The sequence below is a fragment of the Dendrobates tinctorius genome, unplaced genomic scaffold, assembly GCF_039654945.1.
Source record: "Dendrobates tinctorius isolate UK_male_01 unplaced genomic scaffold, ASM3965494v1 ptg000250l, whole genome shotgun sequence".
In the NCBI taxonomy this organism is placed as follows: Eukaryota; Metazoa; Chordata; class Amphibia; order Anura; family Dendrobatidae; genus Dendrobates; species Dendrobates tinctorius.
Window position 1 is genome coordinate 24,629,986 of NW_027361917.1, and position 19,907 is coordinate 24,649,892.

General features: G+C 44.9%; 1 protein-coding gene across 4 annotated transcripts in view; it reads right to left on the minus strand.

Annotated features, from left to right (window-relative positions):
- Positions 1 to 7,953: 7,953 nt before the first annotated feature.
- The window catches only part of RIOX1 (ribosomal oxygenase 1), a 68,293-nt gene continuing 56,339 nt past the window's right edge, over positions 7,954 to 19,907 (minus strand). For 2 of the 4 annotated variants that reach the window (XM_073557529.1, XM_073557531.1), the window contains 2 exons: positions 15,226 to 15,312; positions 7,954 to 8,311 (listed from right to left, as the gene is read on the minus strand). In XM_073557529.1, the coding sequence (XP_073413630.1) occupies positions 8,222 to 8,311; positions 15,226 to 15,312 (177 nt within the window). In that variant the 3' untranslated portion in view covers positions 7,954 to 8,221. Of the gene's footprint in view, positions 8,312 to 15,225; positions 15,316 to 19,907 lie in introns of all 4 variants that reach the window. The other 2 variants (XM_073557528.1, XM_073557530.1) reach the window with 1 other exon arrangement.

Here is a 19,907-nt window from a genome sequence, read left to right on the forward strand (position 1 = left end):
TGTTTTAGAAACTCCACATAGATTATGGAGTTCATCTTTACCCCTTCAGGGATCCTTAAGGGGCCGACGAACTCTCTCCCCATGATTCCAGCCCAAAACATTACTCCACCTCCTCCTTGTTGGCGCCTTAGCCGTGTTTTCATGGGTTGTCCATCAACCAGCCATCCTCCACTCCATCCATCGGGACCATCGAGCGTTGCACGGCACTCATCGGTGAACAAAACAGTTTGGAAGTCAGTCTTCATGTATCGTTTGGCCCACTGGAGCCGTTTCTGCTTGTGTGCAGTGGATAGAGGTGGTCGACAGGATGGCTTACGCACAGCTGCAAACCTCTGAAGGACCCTGCATCCTGTTGTTCGGGGGACGTTGGAGGCACCAGCAGCTTCAAAAATTGTCTGCTGCTATGACAAGGCATTTTTGCAGCTGCTCTTTTAACCTGACGCAATTGCCTGTTGGAAAGAGTCCTCAATTTTTCCTTATCAGCCCGCACACGTGTGTGCTGGGAATCAGCTACATACTTCTTGAATGTGCGATGATCACGATGAAGTGTCTTGGCAATGTTGATTGTAGTCATGCCTTGACCTAAATACTCCACAATTTGTTGCTTCTCAGCAGCAGACACATCCTTTTTCTTTCCCATTTTGGCAAAAAATGTAGGCTGCTTAATAATGTGGAACAGCCTTCTTAAGTAATCTTGCCTTTATTTGGACACACCTGCCAAACTAATTTGCACAGGTATCTGCAATTGCTTTCAGTGATATAAAGAGCCCTGACACACATCACCATCAATGAGTTTAAATGACAAACAAAAAAATTCTAACCTTATCACTCCGAAACTCTTTTTGCATAATAATTTGGAACAGTTTATATACGGTAGATGGGCATTTCCTGAAAGAAATACATGGTGCTTGAACAGCGCTGCCAGCTTTACAGCAGTGTATCAGGTGTCGACTGTAAGAAAGTAAAGTTAGAATATGAATGTTGTGTATAGCCACTTTGGCACATTCGGCCCCTCGGTAGCCACTTTGACCACTTAGTAGCCACTTTGGCACATTTGGCACCTCGGTAGCCACTTTGACCACTTAGTAGCCACTTTGGCCACTTGGTAGCCACTTTAGCACATTTGGCACCTCGGTAGCCACTTTGGCCACTTGGTAGCCACTTAAGCACCACGGTAGGCACTTCGGCCACTTTGGCACATTTGGCACCTCGGTAGCCACTTGGTAGCCACTATGGCACATTCGGCACCTCTGTAGCCACTTTGGCACATTTTGCACCTGGGTAGCCACTTTGGCACATTCGGCATCTCAGTAGCCACTTTGGCACATTCGGCACCTCGGTAGCCACTTTGTAGCCATTTTGGCACATTCGGCACCTCAGTAGCCACTTTGGCCACTTGGTAGCCATTTTGGCACATTCGGTACCTCAGTAGCCACTTTGGCACATTCGGCACCTCTGTAGCCACTTTGGCCACTTGATAGCCACTTTGGCACATTCAGCACCACGGTAGCCACTTGGTATCCACTTTGGCACATTGGGCACCTCGGTAGCCACTTTGGCCACTTGGTAGCCATTTTGACACATTCGGCACCTCGGTAGCCACTTTGGCCACTTGGTAGCCACTTTGGCACATTCGGCACCTCTGTAGCCACTTTGGCACATTCAGCACCTCGGTAGCCACTTTAGCCATGTTGACACATGCTGCCACTTTGCCTCGGGGCCCACTTTGGCACTCTGTTCTTCTAAAGCCACTTTGGAGTCCGACTCAGGCAGTGATGGTGAACCTTGGCACTCCAGCTATTGGAGAACTACAACTCCCAGCATGCCTCAACTGCTGCCTCAACTGCTTGCAGGTTGCAAGGGCATGCTGGGAGTTGTAGTGTTACAACAGCTGGAGTGCCAAGGTTAGCCATCACTGGGTGGGGCTTTTCAGAAGCAATTGGCGCGCTGCGCCTTTAAGACCTTGAATCAGCGATCTGTCAGCTTCTATTAGCTAATAGGGGTCATGTGTGGAAGCTGCATTTGCATAGCTGCCATCTTTGTAAGGTCACTGCACCTGCGCTGTGGCTTCAATCCATGTCACTTGGGGGTCATGGAAAGGTCGCCATTAATTCCTATGGGAAATTTTTTGCTTAAAATGCGATTTTTAAAAAAAACTACAAATCGGATCGATTCCAGAAATACATAGCACTCCAGTCCCCACCGAGGACTTCGAAACGCCGCCTGAACGGGTTCTCTGCGCCGAGCGGTTCGGGCCGCATTAATTGCAGAGAACGCAGAGAAGAAGTAAAATAATAACTAGATGTGTATTTCCTGAAGGAAGTACAGATAGTGCTTTGAAATGGAGCCCGGGCTGCCCTTTAAGGCTATGTGCCCACGTAGCGTTTTATTCCGGACACTAAAAACCGGACTCCTTCCCAGAAATAGCGCGGTTTTTTCACCGCGATTATGATCGCGACTTTGCCGCGATTTTCGCGTGCGATATTCAAGCACTTTCCAAGCGATTTGAAGCATCGCTTGGAAAGTGATTGACAGGTTGGTCACACTCGTCAAACATAGTGTTTGACAAGTGTGACCAGGTTTTTACTATTGAGGCCGCCTATGCGGCATCAATAGTAAAAGATAGAATGTTAAAATGCTAAAAAAAATTTAAAAAAAAAAAATCGGGGTATATTTACCTTCCGGCGTTCCGCGCTGCATTCCCGGCCTAAGCGTTCCCAGTAATGCCTTGCGAGACCTGTGATGACATAGTCTCGCGTTGCTATAGCGATCTCGCGAGACCGCTAGAGTAACGCGAGACTACGTCATCACAGGGCCTTGCCGCAAGGCATTACTGGGAACGCTTAGGCCGGGAATGCAGCGCGGGACGCCGGAAGGTAAATATACCCCGATTTTTTATTTTTTATTCTTTTTTTTACAGGGGTATGGTACCCAGGGCCTGGAGGACAGTCTCCTCTCCTCCACACCGTGGGTACCAACCGCACATGAGACGCTTAACTTCCCGCATGGTGGGCAGAGCCACATGCGGGAAGTAAGCGATTCTCATGCATTCCTATGGGTGCGGAATCGCGGCAATTCTTTGCGATTCCGCACAAAAGAATGAGCATGCTGCGATTTTTTCCGCGATGCGATTCCGCCGCGGAAAAAAGCGCAGCATTAGCACAGCATGTGCGGAATGCCATAGGAATGCATGGGGGGCATTCTGTACACGATTTTTAAACGTTTTTGCGCCGAAAATCGCGGCAAAAACGCTTAAAAATCGCTACGTGGGCACACAGCCTAAGAGAGACTTGCCTGCTGCCCCTGCAAGACTTTCAACTCAGGATCCGTTTTTACTATGGGTGCCTCTCAGGGGCCACTTTGGCCTGTGGGGCCCCTCAGGGTCTGATTTGGTGGGTGGGGCCCCTCAGGATCCAATTCGGTGGCCTGGGCTCCTCAGGGCTTGAATTGGTGGACGGGATCACTCAGGGTCCGATTTTGTGGGCGGGGCCCCTCAGGGTCCAAATTGGTGTAGTGGTTTACCTCCACATGTGGGGCATCAGTGTACTCAGGACAAATAACAATAACTTTTAGGGTCCTGTTACCCTTGGGAAAATAAAAATTGGGGGTGAAAAGATCATTTTTGTGGAAAAAATATGATTTTTTTTAATTGTACGGCTGTACGTTCTAAACTTCTGTGAAGCCCTGTGGGTTCAAAGTTCTCACCACATATCTAGATAAATTCCTTGGGGGGTCTACTTTCCAAAATGGGGTCACTTGTGGGGGGTTTCCACTGTTTAGGCACATCAGGGGCTCTCCAAACGTGACAAATCTGAATTCTAGCCAATTTTGCATTGAAAAAGTCAAACGGCGCTCCTTCCCTTCTGCGCTCTGCCATGCGCCGAAACAGTGGTTTCCCCCCCACATTTCAGGTATCAGCGTACTCAGGACAAATTGCACAACAACTTTTTCAGTCCAATTTCTCCTGTTACCCTTGGTAAAATAGAAAAAATTGGACCTGAAATAATTTTTTTGTGAAAAAAAGTTAAATGTTCATTTTTTTAAACATTCAAAAAGTTTCTGTGAAGCACCTGAAGGGTTAATAAACTTCTTGAATGTGGTTTTGAGCACCTTGAGGGGAGCAGTTTTTAGAATGGTGTCACTTTTGGGTATTTTCTATCATATCGACCCCTCAAAGTGACTTCAAATGTGATGTGGTCCGTAGATATAAAATGGTGTAAATCGCTCAACTTTTAACCCTTATAACTTCCTAACAAAAAAAAAATTTTGGTTCCAAAATTGTGCTGATGTAAAGTAAACATATGTGAAATGTTGGTTAAGTTTGTGTGCCATATCTCTGTGATTTAAGGGCATAAAAATTCAAAGTTGGAAAATTGCGAAATTTTCAAAATTTTCGCCAAATTTCCATTTTTTTTCACAAATAAACGCAAGTTATATCAATGAAATTTTACCACTAACATGAAGTACAATATAGCACGAGAAAATGTCAGAATCAGTGGGATCCATGGAAGCGTTTCAGAGTTATTACCTCATAAAGGGACAGTGGTCAGAATTGTAAATATTGTCCCGGTCATGAACGTACAAAAACACCCTTGGGGGTAAAGGGGTTAATGAAATATGGAAAAAATGATGGGGATGCAAAAACCTATATTTTGAGATCTATTTTTTGCAATAAAGGGGGTCTGTTAGTGTGTGACAGCAGCCAAACATAAAAAACCCAATAAATCTGGTATCGCTGTAATCACACCGACCCAAAGAATAAAGTCACCTAATCACTTATATCGCATGAGGAACGGCGTAAAATATAAGTAAAACCAATTCTTCACCTGCTGTTTTATTTATTCTGCCTCTCAAAGATTGCAGTAAGGCTCGGCTCACATTTATCCTACACTGTGCGCCGAGCCCTTACACTGGGGTTTCCGTGTAAATATCTGAAATACGTGATTCAGACGGAACCCTTAGCAGTATACTCCTTATAATGAGGCAGATGGAGGCACTATGGACGCTGCTTAGCCTATGATCCGGCGATGTCCATCTTTTTAGGTGTGCATAAAAGTGCAGTCCGCCACAACTTTGTGCACTTCTGAAAGGAAGGAAACCACTGAATAAAGGCCAGACAGAGTCCAGATTAACTGTGCTGCCTCATTATAGTGAGTGGATCCCTCAAAGGTTTCAGAGCCAGCATGGATCTGTAGCAAACAAATCATGCCAGGCTAATCTAATTTCCTTCTATGATGGAATCACTGACTGGGTGGATCAGGGAAATGCGGTAGATATAGTATATCTCGACTTCAGCATCTGATAAAGTATCTCATACTATCCTTATTGAAAAAATGACCAAGTATGGGATTGACAAGGCTACGGTTAGATTGACTCATGAGGCTCTGTCTTGGCCCAGTGTTGCTCAACATTTTTATAAATGACCTAGATAAGAGAACTAAAAGGTAACTGATCAAATTTGCAGACCATGCAAAGCTAGAAGGGATAGCTCACACTAGAGAAGACAGAGAAAGGATTCAGAAGGACCTAGATAAGCTTGAACAATGGGCAGAGTAATAGAATGGTATTCAACAGGGAGAAGTGAAAGATTCTTCATCTGGGCAAGAAAAACAAACATTACATCTACATAATTACATAATGGGAGGAATAGAACTAAGCAACAGCACGTGTGAAAGACTTGGGTATACTAATAGATCACATACTGCACATGAGTCAACAGTGTGATGCAGCAGAAAAAAGGCAAACAGCTCTTGGATGTATTAAGAGAAGCATAGAGTCTAGATCACTTGAAGTCATAGTATACTTTGTCCAGTTCTGGGCACCACACTTTAAAAGACATTGAAAAACTGGAACAAGTTCAGAAAAGTGCTACCAGGATGGTGTGAGGACTGTGAAGCATGTCCTATGAGGAATGGTTAAAAGATCAGTGAATGTTTAGTTTATAAAAAAAGAAGGCTAAGAGGAGACTTAATAGCTGGTTACAAATATCTGAAGGGATGTCACAGTGTAAGAGGATCATCCTTATGCTCATTTGCACATGGAAACACAAGAAGCAATGGAATGAAACGGAAATGGAAAAGAAACATTAGATATTAGAAAAAACTTCAGTGAGGGTGATCAATGAGTGGATCAGGCTGCCACTAGAGGTAATGAGTTCTCCTCCAATGGAAATTTTCAAACATAGGCTGGACAGACATCTGTAAGATGGTTTAGTGAATCCTGCGCTGCATTGAGCAGGGGTTTGGACACGATTACCCTTGAGGTACCTTGCAACTCTAATATTCTATGATTTGAATCACGTCACTCAGTGATTTAGATGGAAACCCCAAAGTAAGTGCTCAGCGTAGAGTGCAGGATAAATGCGATCCCAAACATCATTTAAAATGTTCCCAATAAAAGCTTCAACTTAATCCACAAAAATTCCAAGTCCCCACTCGGGTCATTCAACTGTCAATGGAAATATAGGATTAGCACAAAGGCTCTGGAAAAGTGCTATGGCTACTTGCACCCCAAAAGAAATCGCAGAATTCTGCGTTTTCTAATCCAAATTGCCCTCTCCCTTCTGAGCTCCAGTGTGCCTACTCCACATTTAGTGTCCACATGTTTGTCATTTCTGTAGCGATGACAGACCGCCTAATTTACAGGTGTGTGTCTCCAGAAGCATGAGCTGGGCTCCACAACGTACTGGTCACTATAACTTACTGGGCTCTACAGTGGCAGTTTGCAGTTTCCTCAGTAACATCCACTACTGCTTGTTTCTGGAAAATACCCATGGAGTGAAAATTGTCACTACACCCAGGAGGCAAATCGCGCTCAAACCCACCAAGTCTCTCTGTATGGTTAAGCAGTACTGTACAGCCACATATGAGGTATTTCTACATTCAGCAGAAATTGTGGGACAAATTTTGTTGCCATTTTTACCCATTCACTCCTTGTGAAAATGTAAAATCTGGGGATTAAACTATTTTTTTTTTGTGGCAAAAAAATGTTTATTTTTTCTTCACAGCCCAATGGTATAAAATTCTATGACACACCTGTTGTGACAATATGATTAAGATTAAGTCATCAAGATGTGTATTTTATAAAGTGGGCTCACTTATGGGGAGATCTGCTGTTCTGGCACCTCAAGGGCTCTCTCACTGGGTCATGGCACCCTCAAATCATAACAGTAAAATCTACACTATAATCTGGCGCTCTTTCCCTTCTGAGCTTTGCACTGTACTGGAAAAGTATTTCCCATTTACATGTAGGGTATTGTTGCACTGAGGAGAAATTTTTACAACAAACTAAAGTCCATTTTTTCCTATTGGCCCTTAGAAAAATTAAAAACTTGTGGCTAAAACATTTTAGTGGTAAAATTGTAATTACTCTTTCTTCACCGCCCAACAGGATAAAAATCTGTAACGCACATGTGGTGTCTATATGATCACTGCACCCCTAGATGAATTCATTGGGGAGTGTAGTTTGTAAAATAAGGTCACATATGGGGGGTTTCTGCTGTTCTGGCACCTCAGGGGCTCTGCCAATGTGACATGACACCCTCAAATTATTCAAGCAAAATCTGAACTCCAACATGAAGCTTCTTCATTTCTGAGCTTTACACCATGCCGCAAAAGTAGTTTTTGACCACACGTAGGGTATCGCTGTACTCCAGAGCTACATGTTCTGGACACCAGGTACAGGTGAGGTCACCTCAGAAAATGGAAAACAGTGCAAGCCCTTCTCATTCAACATCCATGCCAAACCTCAGGAATGCGGTTTTAGAATGGCAAATACAAGAAACTAATATAGGTCAGGTGTCCCCCAATTTAAGCCATGTAGAGTACATTTACACCATGCTGGTGCTGGAAAAAAAAACCCATGGATTTTCCTGTTTTAGCGTGGTCCAGGGTGATAAAAAACAAACACACACACACACACCTTAGCATTATAGACAACATTCCTTAGTCTTAATTATACTCCTAAAATATTTAATCATTGAAAATATAATGCATTCGGTCAATAAAGCATTTACAATATACACAAGTCATTTCCAAGGCTATAGAAAATGCCAATATTACAGAAATAAAAACATCTTTAAATTACATTTCAAAGAAATATTTAACTTAATGTGGTGGTGACCATCTTGAAGCAGATCATCTCTAAGGTGTGTACAGTTCTCAGAACTTCATAGGACACAATCTGTCTTCACAGTATCGATGGATGGTTCTTCATTCTAAAATCATTCAATTTCCACAGTTCTTGATAATGGAGTCAGCCGCTCTTTGGTGGTCAGCAGACCCTTCTCAAATAACATGTTGGCCACTGCAAGCTGAGAAAAAAAAAAAAAAAAACACAACCCCTTAATAACCTCCCTTAATACCCAGGCTTCAAGGAACATTAAAGGGTTATTTCCAAAAAATCAAGTTATTCCATATCGCTTCCTAATCGGAGTGGAGTTGCACTATTTATGGTCTATGGGACTGACAGAAATAGCAGAGCACCATTGTCAAGATCTCTTGAGGTCACTATGGCGGCTATATTTCTTTTTTTGCCACTCCACTATTTTTCCACTGATGTGGCTGTATAAGGCCTGTTTCACATTTCAGTTTTTTTACGTCAGTCAAAATCCGCCAGTGTTAAAAAACGGATCCGTTTCCGTTTTGCCATGAACGGATGACACAGGATCAGTTTTTTTGACGGATCCGTTTTAGCTGATAGTTCATGAAATTTAAAGCGACAGGACTCTGGAAAAGGAGAGAGACAGAGTGAGAGAATTTTTTTGCTGCCAGAACGGAATTTGGGGTTAAAAATTCATGAAAGGAAATTGTTTTGGGCATGCTCAGTATATAAATAGAATTAGTCTTACCGGTAATTCGGTTTCTAGGAACCTTCCACGACAGCCATATCGGAGGATGTCTCCCCGCCCTAATGGGGGACAGGAAATGCACAAGAGGTTAAATAACCCTCCCCTTCCTGCTATGTCCAGTGTTTTTTCTGGACACACTAGCATGTATAGTTACCACCAAGGTGTAGGAATCATCCAATAAGAGTATCAGATAGGGAGGGAAATTAGTGCTGTCGTGGAAGGTTCCTAGAAACCGAATTACCGGTAAGACTAATTCTATTTTCTCTAGTCACCTTCCACGACAGCCATATCGGAGAAATACCAACAACTAATTTCTTAGGGAGGGACAACAGCCTGCAGAACATATCTGCCAAACGTTAAATCCCTGTGGAAATTTAATGTATAGTGTCTGGTGAATGTATGTACAGACGACCAGGTGGCGGCTCTGCATATCTGCTCAGAAGATGCGTTCCCTCTTCCTGCCCATGATGTTGATATTGATGAGCAGAGTGGGCTTTCAGAGATGTAGGAGGAACGTTCTGTGACGAGTAGGTGAGGCTGATAGCTTGCCTGATCCAATTCGTGTTTGTAATTTTTGCCGCCTTTTGCCTTTATTCCGACCGGAAATTTGAATAATTAAAAATCTGGTCAATCCTCCAACTCTCAGTCTGCTGGAGGTAGAAGAGAACTACTCTAAAGACGTCGAGGGTGTGAAAGGCTTCTTCTTTCTTGTTGGAGGGGTTTGTACAGAAGGAAGGCAATACTATGTCCTGGAACCTATGAAAGTTTGAGACTACCTTAGGCATAAAGGAGGATTTAACCTTAGGAAGATGCTATCTTCCGTGATGGTCAAGTATGGCTCCTGTATTGAAAGGGCCTGTAATTCTCCTATGCGCCATGCTGTAGTAATTGCTACCAAAAACAGAGCCGTGGAAGACAGTGGCTCAATGGTTCCCTGGTCAAGCCTTTAAGAACTAGGTTCGAGTCCCACGGAGAAACTGACTACAGAGTCTGGGAAGAATTCTAGTTGCTGAGGTTATGAATCGCTTGATCCAGCGATGGCTTGCCAGTTCTTGATTGTAAAATGAACTAAGAGCTGATACCTGTACCTTTAGTGTACTAGGAGTGAGCCCTAGAATTAAGCAGTCTTGAAGAAATTCTAAGATCTGTGATATCAGGATGGAAGGGTTCCAGGGCACTTAGGGAACACCAAGATGAGAACATCTTCCAAACCTTCCTGTAAATGGCGCTAGCCATGCTCAGCCTAGAATGGCCGGTGGCCCTGTAGAGTTTGGATCACTTCCTCGGAAAGGCCTTAAGCCATTAGAATTCTGGCTTCAGTAGCCTGACCACAAGGTTCATTCTGCGCGGGTCTGGGTGCAGTACAGGGTCTTCGTAAAGGAGACTGGCCCTCTTGTGAGCAGAAGTATTGGGCCTTCTTGAGCCATGTTCCGTAGGGCTCTGTACCAGCTTTTCCCTGGCCACAAGGTAGCCATTAGGATTGTAACGACTTGTTCTGCCCGTATCTTCTGCAGTGTTCTCACTACCGTGGGAATTGGAGGGAAGGTGTAAGCCAGATTGAACTGCCACAGATGGGAGAAGGCATCTAGTCCCCACGCTCCGTCGGTAGGACTGAGGGAAAAATGTTTCCACCTTCGCGTTTTGTCGCTGGCAAAAAGGGTCCACATCGGGATTTCCCCACCTTGACACCAGAGACAAAATACTGTTTGGTCTAGGCTCCATTCCCCGGAATGAACATCCTTCCTGCTGAGGAAGTTCGCCTGCTGATATGGACAACAGACGTTTCTCTGCCCAAGAAAAATTTCTTGCAGCTACCAATTTTTTGGTTGAAGAATTTCGTGCCTCCTTGGTGTCAGATGTAGGACACTGTAGTCGCATGGTCTGGGCAGACAAGTACATGATGATTTGGACAAGGGTTGATGCTGCTTTCAATGCTTTCTCCACAGTTTTCAGTTCTCTCACATTTGAGGAGCTGGCTCTGACATCTGGGGGCCATACCCCCCCCGGACTGGCGTCTGTGGTGACAATTTTCAGGGAGAGCTGATCCCAGCTGACGCCCCGCTGGAGGTTCTGGTAGTCCAGCCACCATAGGAGAGACGCCTTCACATGACCAGGAAGAGGGGTTCTCTTGGTCAGAGTATTCCGATACTTCTTCAAACACCGGAGTACATAGGACCGAAGGAACAGAGTATGGGCTTGAGCCCAGGAAACAGTTTGGACGCACATTGTAAGCGAACCTAGGATGGACATTGCGTCTCAGGGTTGATGTTCTCTGGTCTCCGAACCTGGAGGACCTCTGAACAAGGTCGAGTTGTCGTTCCCTGGGTAAGATGTTCGCCTTCCTGAGTCCAGGAGTATCCCTAAGAACTTCTTCCCTGACGAAGGAAAAGGTCTGATTTCTCCAGGTTGGGGATCCAACCCAAGGACTGTAAAATCTCCAGGGACTTTCCTACGTCCTGTTCAGGCGAGTCATGGATGAAGCCCTTATTAGAAGGTCGTCTAGGTATGGGACAATGCAAATCCCCTGCTGGCAAATGAAGATCATTGCCTCTGCCATTATCTTGGTAAACACTCGAGGGGCTGCTGACACCCCAAACGGCAGGACATTGAACTGGTAGTGGTTGACCCCGGGACCCTGGAAAACCGCAAACCTGAGGAATTCCTTGTGGTCTGGATGAATCAGGACATGATAGTAAGCGTCCCTCAGGACTATTGTCGCCAACACCCAATTTATCCTATGAGGGGGATTGCCGACTTAACCGACTCCATCATGAATCATCTGTACTTTACCACTTCGTTCCACGGTTTTAAGTTTATTATAACCCTGCTTTCCTGAGGGTATTACAATTACGAAGAGGTGAGAGTAGTGGCCTCTGCCTACCTCCTGTCGATTTGCCCGCTGGTCTCCCATTCTGGTCCGGACCTGCTTCAAGCCGCCTAGTGACACCCGACAGGAGCAGTCATGCACAGCGTGGAGCTGGGTAAATCGCCTTGCAGAAGTGTCTATGTCTGACAGCAAGGATTTTTGGAGGTATGCCTGCAAGGATGTCACTCTTAGGCATTGAGGCGGAGGACTCTCGAACCTCAATCTCAGTTCATCGTGAAAGGTGCAAATAACCCATTGGTTTGAGGTTATGGATTGCTACCCGGACGGACGTATCGGAAGCATCCGCTAGGAACCTTGTCGCTTTTGTAATAGGGAAAGACAGTCAAGGGTTTCTTCCCTGGAGGTCCCCTGAGTGAGGTGATCCTCCGGCGTACGCCACCAGCAGACAGGGACCCGGCTACACACGTAGAGGCTATATTGGCCTTAAGCAGGGTTGTGGAGGCGTCCCAGGATTTCCTGAGCAAGCTTGCCATTGAGAGTTGCCCTTAAATGGAAGAGACGCTCTCCTGCACGTCCACTTTAGGGACTTCCCATAAGGAGCCATCTCTGTCCACGGGAAATACCGATTCCTCAATTCTGAGGTGACACCAAGTCTCTCTCGGGAGGGGCCCATTACCAGCCGTGAAGGCTTCAGCCCCTCCAAACATCTCATCTTATATAGAGAATTCCACTTCCTCCTCCCGTACTAACTAATCTGGTCTCTCATTCCCGGCCCAGCCTCAAGCTGCTTATCGGCCGTGACAAATGTAGTAACGCTCAGCCTAGAAAGGCCGGAGGCACCTTCGGAAGAGAGATAGTATTCCCAGATCTGAGGGTGGAAGTGGAACCCTCATTTTCCCAAGCATCCTCTGACTTAGAGGTATCAAATTCACCAGAGTCAGATTACACAGGTGCCGATTTCCTCCTAGCAGGAGGGGGCTGTGGCTGGGAAAATGTCGTCCTACAAGATTGAACTTCTTGTCCGATGAGTTTTTATACTGTCCAGTAGGGAGGGCTGCTCTGTACGTAATACATCGTCCGTGCAGGGCAGACAAAGTTACCCCTATATGAAGAGGGAGGCCTGGAACCACACCTGGTTTACTCTTTTTAGGGTCAGAGGCCTTGTCTCCCTACAAGAGAGAGAAGGCATACTAAGCCACCTCCGAGACTACTCTGGACAGAAAAGGGGGGACCCACCCCGCTACTTACAGTAGGAGGGTGATGCTGTGCCCGCAGTAGCAGGCAGTAAGGGTTTGTCGCTGTCCATGGTCAGTCTGCCACAGTCACTGCACAGATAATGGCCTTACCTGGACGCACCCAGACCACGATTAGAATAACCAAGGTCCATTCAGCGTGTTGTGTGCTCCTCCTACCCTCGGTCCACGGGTGAGGGTCATTTCAATCACCTCTCCCCACAGCTGAATTCCCCAGCTGCTCAGCGGCTGCCCCTGCACACTCGGCGGTGCTCCATCCTCTGACAATCTGACAAGAGCAGCCACGCTCAGCCCAGAAGGGCCGGTGGCTGGGGCCCCGGACCACACCCGCAGTCGCGCGTGCGTTCCCGCCTAGCACGCAGGTGGAAGGCAAACCGGAAGTTCGGCGCCAGTCCCGACGCCACCTCCGGTGTGCACGTGCGCGCCCGGATCGCATGCCGCATGGGGAGGAGGACGCCGGGGAGCACCAGGAGGACCCCGGCCACACAGCACCGCCCCGCTTTACCCCTCTGAGGGGACGCAGGAGGGACGGGCAAGGGTCCCGAGTACCACCAAAGTGGAGACGGGAGCAGCCTTCCTACGGAAGAGGAGCAGAGCCCCCGACCGCTGACTGCCCGGCGTTACAGGTAGCTGATGTTGTAGTGCCTCCGGTCGCCAGCCACGGCACCACTATCAGGACCTCTTCATGCCCCATAGGGGACAGGAAAAACACTATGTAGCAGGAAGGGGAGGGTTATTTAACCTCTTGTGCATTTCCTGTCCCCCATTAGGGCGGGGAGACATCCTCCGATATGGCTGTCGTGGAAGGTGACTAGAGAAAAGGCGGATTCCGTCAATTAACGGTTGCCAACGGATCCGCTGCCCATAGGCATCCATTATAACGCATGGCGGACAGCGACGGATCCGTTGCTATCCGCTTTTTTGACACACACAAATAAAACGTTTCATTGTCTGTCCACTCAAGACAACGGACACCAAAATTTTGACGGATCAAAAAACGGATGCAAAATCCGCCGCAATGCAAGTCAATGGGAAATAAAAACGTATCCACCAAAAAAAAAAATGGCGAATACGTTTTTTTTTTTTGCAAAACGACGGATTTTGACTGACGTCAAAAAACTGAAGTGTGAAACACTTAGGCTTTGTTTGATGCAAGACAAAGTAATAATTTATATAAATTAAGAAAGGTTACATTGCAACTTTTTAGTGCCCTTATTTTTGTAAATCTAGATAATTATCTTTGGCTTCGTGTTTATTTTTAGTTTATATTTTTTCTGTGAATGCATCACACCAAATTATATGTTGAATGAATTATCCAGATTATAACAGTTGTGTAGATACATAACATGTAGGTTTTTTGTTATGTCAGGGGCAAACAAAGAAAAGGGAGCCACTATGCAAGATCAATATATGGGCTCTTTTTATTCAAATTGCTCATCATAATGCACAAAGTCATCTGATTTGGAGGCAGATGTGGACCCCCTTACATCTTGGGCCCCTGTGTGGTGGCAAAGGTTGCACCAGTGGTATGTCCATACCTGATGTATGCAATAAAATTTACTTTGTATGAAAAAAATAAAAATTCAAATTTTTTTTTTTTTACTTTACTGGTTCATTTTTTCCACTATAAGTAAATAAGGATATTGTGTCCCAGTTACAGAGGAAAATAGCCCACGACAGTGATATAGGTCACTGGCAGAGCTGATCTGGGTTAGCTATGACTCCGCAGCTCTGCCAGATCCTACATAATCGTCAGCAGTGCCAATGCTACCATACACATGTAGCCGGTGAGCAGCACTACATTAGGCACTATATGTAGCTGACGAACTAGAAAGCAGAAGAAGTAACACACTGCTTCTGTCTTCTCCCCAGGGTCCATGACTGTGTCTGATAAAACCTTTGCTCCAACGTTGTGCCACAAATATAAAATAGTGCAATGCTAAAGCCCAGGACCAAGCAACATAATTTACAACTCTTGGTCTTCATCAGGTTAATATAATAAATATTTGACAGCATTCTTCTATTTCATATTGTACCATGTTCTGAAACATGTCCCTTTCGCCTCAAAGCTGTTGGAGCTACCACTTCAGTCCTGCAGCTACAGCTCGACCAAAACCCAACATATAGTGTGAATTCAGTAATGTATAAACATTGAGAGGATGTGAGATGTCACCAAATAGTATATAGGAAAGCTATACTGTAAACATTTGCTGAGCTTCTAAGACGACTCGTCAATAACTATTCTACTCATAGTAGCAAACTCTGTAAGAAAAAAAAAAATTGCCATGCATGTCTACCTTGTCATCCAGGTCTTCACAGGGAAGGCTTTCTACAGTCGCGTATTGAGGATAGCAGTGGATGAGATATTCTATTGCCTCCATATGCTGCTGCAGACAAACAGTGATGTTATTGATAACACAGGAGAGACCGCATCTCAAATATTCAGACTACAATCGACACCAAATCAGTCATAACATTAAACCACTTGCCTGATGTCCTATAGGTCTCCCTTGTGCCATAAAAACATCTCACCTGCTGAGGAAGAGTCCATAAGACCTTTGAAGTTTCCTTTGGTATCTGGCATCATGACATTAGCTGCAGATCATTAAAATGTCTCAGAAAGGTTTGCATGTCTTTTATATCTCCTGAGACAATAGGCAGATCAGGCTGTATTGTGATTTTTTTTTGCCTTTTTTTCCTAGCTAAGGCTAGTCTCACACTAGCGTTTCCTGGAGCTGCGGATGGATGCGCACGGCCGACCTGCGTACCCTATCTTTAGCATTGGGTATGCAGGCCGTGCGCAGGTATGCGTTTGCCGGAGCATGCGTCCTTTTGACGGTGTGCCGACCTACGCCAAACGCACCGTGTTGCATTTTGGTGTGATTGGCGCACCGTCAAAAGGACGCATGCGCCGGCAAACGCATACCTGTGAACGGCCTGCGTACCCAGTGCTAAAGATAGCGTAAGCATGCAGCGTCATGCGCCCATAGGCGGAGCTGACCGGAGGAGGTGCAGCCGTGGGCGGAGCTTCACGGTGGCCGTGCGCATCCCTCCGCAGCTCCAGGAAACGCTAGTGTGAAACTAGCCTAAGTGACGGGACTGTCCTCCGTTTTTCTTCATGTTAGGGAGCACATACCATGCACTTCTCAGTAGGGTGGCTCCATGCAGAGGCCACATCTCCATTGGCCACCTGTCTACTAAGGTGGTGCAGGTCAACCATCACGCGAGGTGGAGTTCTGGTGACTCCACAATCATGAAAGGTCATCAAAGAGGTAACTTTACAGCTGTCGAAAAACATCAGACAGGTGAATACCATTTCTCTTCCTTCCCTAGTGGCTTTACTTGGGGGGATTGTCCCTCATTTTTATTCTCTTCAGGCTTTTACCTCTTTGGGCCTCTTCCATTTGCGCCCACCTCTTGCAGTGCACCAGGGCTGTGGAGTCGGTAAGCCAAACCTGCGACTCCGACCCCTCAATTTCCCTTACACCGACTCCCACATATATTGCTTATATTTAAGTGAAAAATGTATTCTAGTACAATGTGAACACCAGACATTTAATCATTTCTATGATACAATAATCAAGATATTTAGATAGAACATAATATTTATTGGAATACATCTTTAGAACACAAAAACCTGTAATAAATTGTAAACATGTAATACACTATGTAATATCGATTACACACATATATATATATATATATACATATATATACACACTGTATATATATATATACATATATATACACACTGTATATATATATATATATATATATATCACTATGTAATAAACTATAAGTGGCAAAAAACAGCAAAATAGCAAGTTCTTCTGCTCCCTCATGAAAATGCCAGGAGTTAAATCCTTAGCTTGTAATTTTTTAGTCACAGTAAATGGGTGATTAAGCAATTCCTTCAATTCAGCTACCTGTGTCCATTGACCTTCATTTAGGGTTACCTGAGGGTTCGCCATATCTATAAGAAACGGTTTTAGTTGATCAACAATTGCCCTTTTCCAGCACGTCTCTTCAAGATGGAATCAATTTTAGGGGTTCTGGCGGCAATAACCAATTTCCTCACTTTTCCAATCAGATTTCCAGCATGTCCCTCTTGCAGACTATCTCTTATTGCCAGCTGCAGCGTGTGCACAACACAGCGCATGTGATGAGTAGGAAAGTGTTTTGAAGCAGCTTCAACAAGATCATCTATTTCTACAGTATAATTTTGCTGTTCTTCTGTTGTAATATCTGTTTGTTCCTCAGTTACATGAACAGCACTGTGGCCTTCCATCTCAAACATACTGAATCCTAAATGTTCCTATAGCTGTTGTTGATTACTCTCATTCATCAGTGTAATTGTACTTATGTGTGAAGCATTGTCCGTTACAATAGCAAGAACCTGTTCTTTTTTGAGTTCGTAATCTTGCAGGACTTTTTCCACTAAGGCCTGGAGAAACTGGCTGCTGTGATGAGCTTTAGTATCTTTTATTGCCAGCGTGTTGGTAACAATTTTTGTTGTCACAAACATATTGAACATTGATGGCAAAATAGTTCACTCTGTGACGTGTGCAAGCATCCATTTTAAGAAACATGAAGTGTCTTTTCAGAGTCTTTTTAAGATCTTCCTTTTGTTTAAGGGCTTCTTCAATCACTAATTTTCTAATACTTTCTCTTTCCAGAGAAACACCAAGTTTGGGGCCCATGTCTCCATTAAGAGCTGTAAAAGCTGGTCATGTAAATAATGTTAATGGTACACCGTCCTTCACAACAAGCTGTATGAGCTGTCTTTTAGACATATCTGCTGTCATTGTTACAGTAACTTTGTCACTTACAAAATATCTTTTTAATGATGTTTGAGACGCTCTTTCCTCTTCCTTTGCCTGGCAGGAAGTGTAAAGGTACTGTCACACTAAGCGATATCGCTATCAATATCGCTATAACTTGTGACGCTATAGCGATATTGCTAGCGATATCGCTATGTATGATACTTACCAATGACCGGCTCCCCCACTGGTTATCGCTGATCGCGCGAGAACGTCCAGGACCGTTTCTCGTCGTCAGCTTCCTGCTGGGCTTCCTGTGGAGAGACGAGCGACGAGCGTGGAGCCGGGCGGGAGGACGCAGGATCGCCTAGTGTGACAGGTAAGTAGCGATCCCCGTCCCCAGCGATGTCGCTGGTGAGATCTGCCTGTGTGGCAGCTCACTAGCGACCACTTAGCGATGTACCAGCGATCCTGACCGCGTCATATCGCTGGTCGGGATCGCTGGTACATCGCCAAGTGTGACAGTACCTTTAGTCTGTGTGCTATCCGGCTTTCATTCTTTTTGGTACAGATAAGATATGGAGACAGATATGGATAAATGGATAGATAGAGCACATTTCTAATCTGCTTTTGATATTGAAAACATTATCTATGAGCTCAAAAACCTTTCAGGTGATGCGGTTTTTTAAAAATCTGATCGGCTTTTGCAGCTGAAAAACGTGTCCACAAAAACGCAGCAAAAACGCTGTGTGTGAATGTAGCCTTAGATCAGGAATAGAACAGCCATTTATAGGACATTTCATAACTTTCCCAAATTCCTATGAAAAAATATTCAGCACATTCTGCATTGAACTACTGTACCCAATTTATTATATATTTTAGGAGTTGGTCCATTTTATACCGACTCCAACTCCGACCCCACCAAAATGAGCACCGACTCCGACTCCACAGCCTTGCAGCGCACACTACAAAGTAATAGCACTTTTATGCCTTTTCATGGATGGGAGTTTCCTGCTCTTGGGAGAACCCCTAGATCCATACTGACCTTCATTGTCGATCACCGGTCTTACTTTACTTTCAAGCCTACCATGCCAATGGATACTGCGCCAGAGGGAGGAATTAATTTTTTTAATTCAACCCCCCTTTCCCCCCCATGACCTGTGCGCACCTATTTTATTTGCTCATGACAAATGTTTACCATCTGGTAAGTCACCCAGGCTCCCTCTATCCCCAATACCTTTACCCCTTGCCTGCTCAGTACCTTTGTATTTCCATCAGAAACAGTGTCCCCCAGAGTGGGTCAAGTATTCAACCAGGCCATAGGTAACTTTACCAACCTCTCCCAATCTACAGTCGATTTTCTTGAGCACTTGTCAGCTCCGCTTAACAGTCAATGCTCTCTTGGCCATACAGGTCACACAGCTTTCTATGACAAACAACTTGGAGTTCTGCTCACAGCCACTTTGACAAAATCACTGGATCTCTCCCACTGGTCCTCTTCTACCTCCCCAGATCACTACTGAGACAGAGCCAGAGGGGATGAGACTGCTCCTCCTACTGCCCAGTCATAATCACCGGGTGACACCACTTTGAATCAGAGTAGGATTCTAAACTGGCTTCGGCCATGCACAACCTTACCTGAGCAGTGAGGGACACCTTCCCCTCTCAGGAAATGTTTTCAGCAGTGCCGATGGAAGTTAACCAAGTAATAGTACCCAATCAAAAATATCTTGCTGATCTTACCATAAAACACCTCTCTAGTTGAATAAATTGAGGGACACAGTCATTACACAGTACACATCAGGGGCACATTTATAAAATTATCTCAGCACAGGAACATTTTTTGTAACATATTCAAATGTGGAAATTATTTTTATTCGAAGATTATTAAGTGTACTTTGTTCATGTTATAACTCCTTTACATGCAAGTATTTGGGGCATAAAAAAAAAAATAATTTTTGTAGCTGGGTTTATTTAAAATTTTACACCCTTGTCCCTTCTACAACATCCATACTGCACTACTACTGGCTGCAGAATGAGCTAACGGGGTTGTCCGCTTTCCCCAAACTTTGGCCAATAGGCTCCACACACCCGAATCAAACATCAGCCATTTATGTCGGAAAGAAAATTACAAATGCCACCGATATTTGATCTGATTGAAAGTTGGGAAATTTGGAGGTCAATTCAGCAATGAACTCTCTGCAAAAACTGTTCAGGAA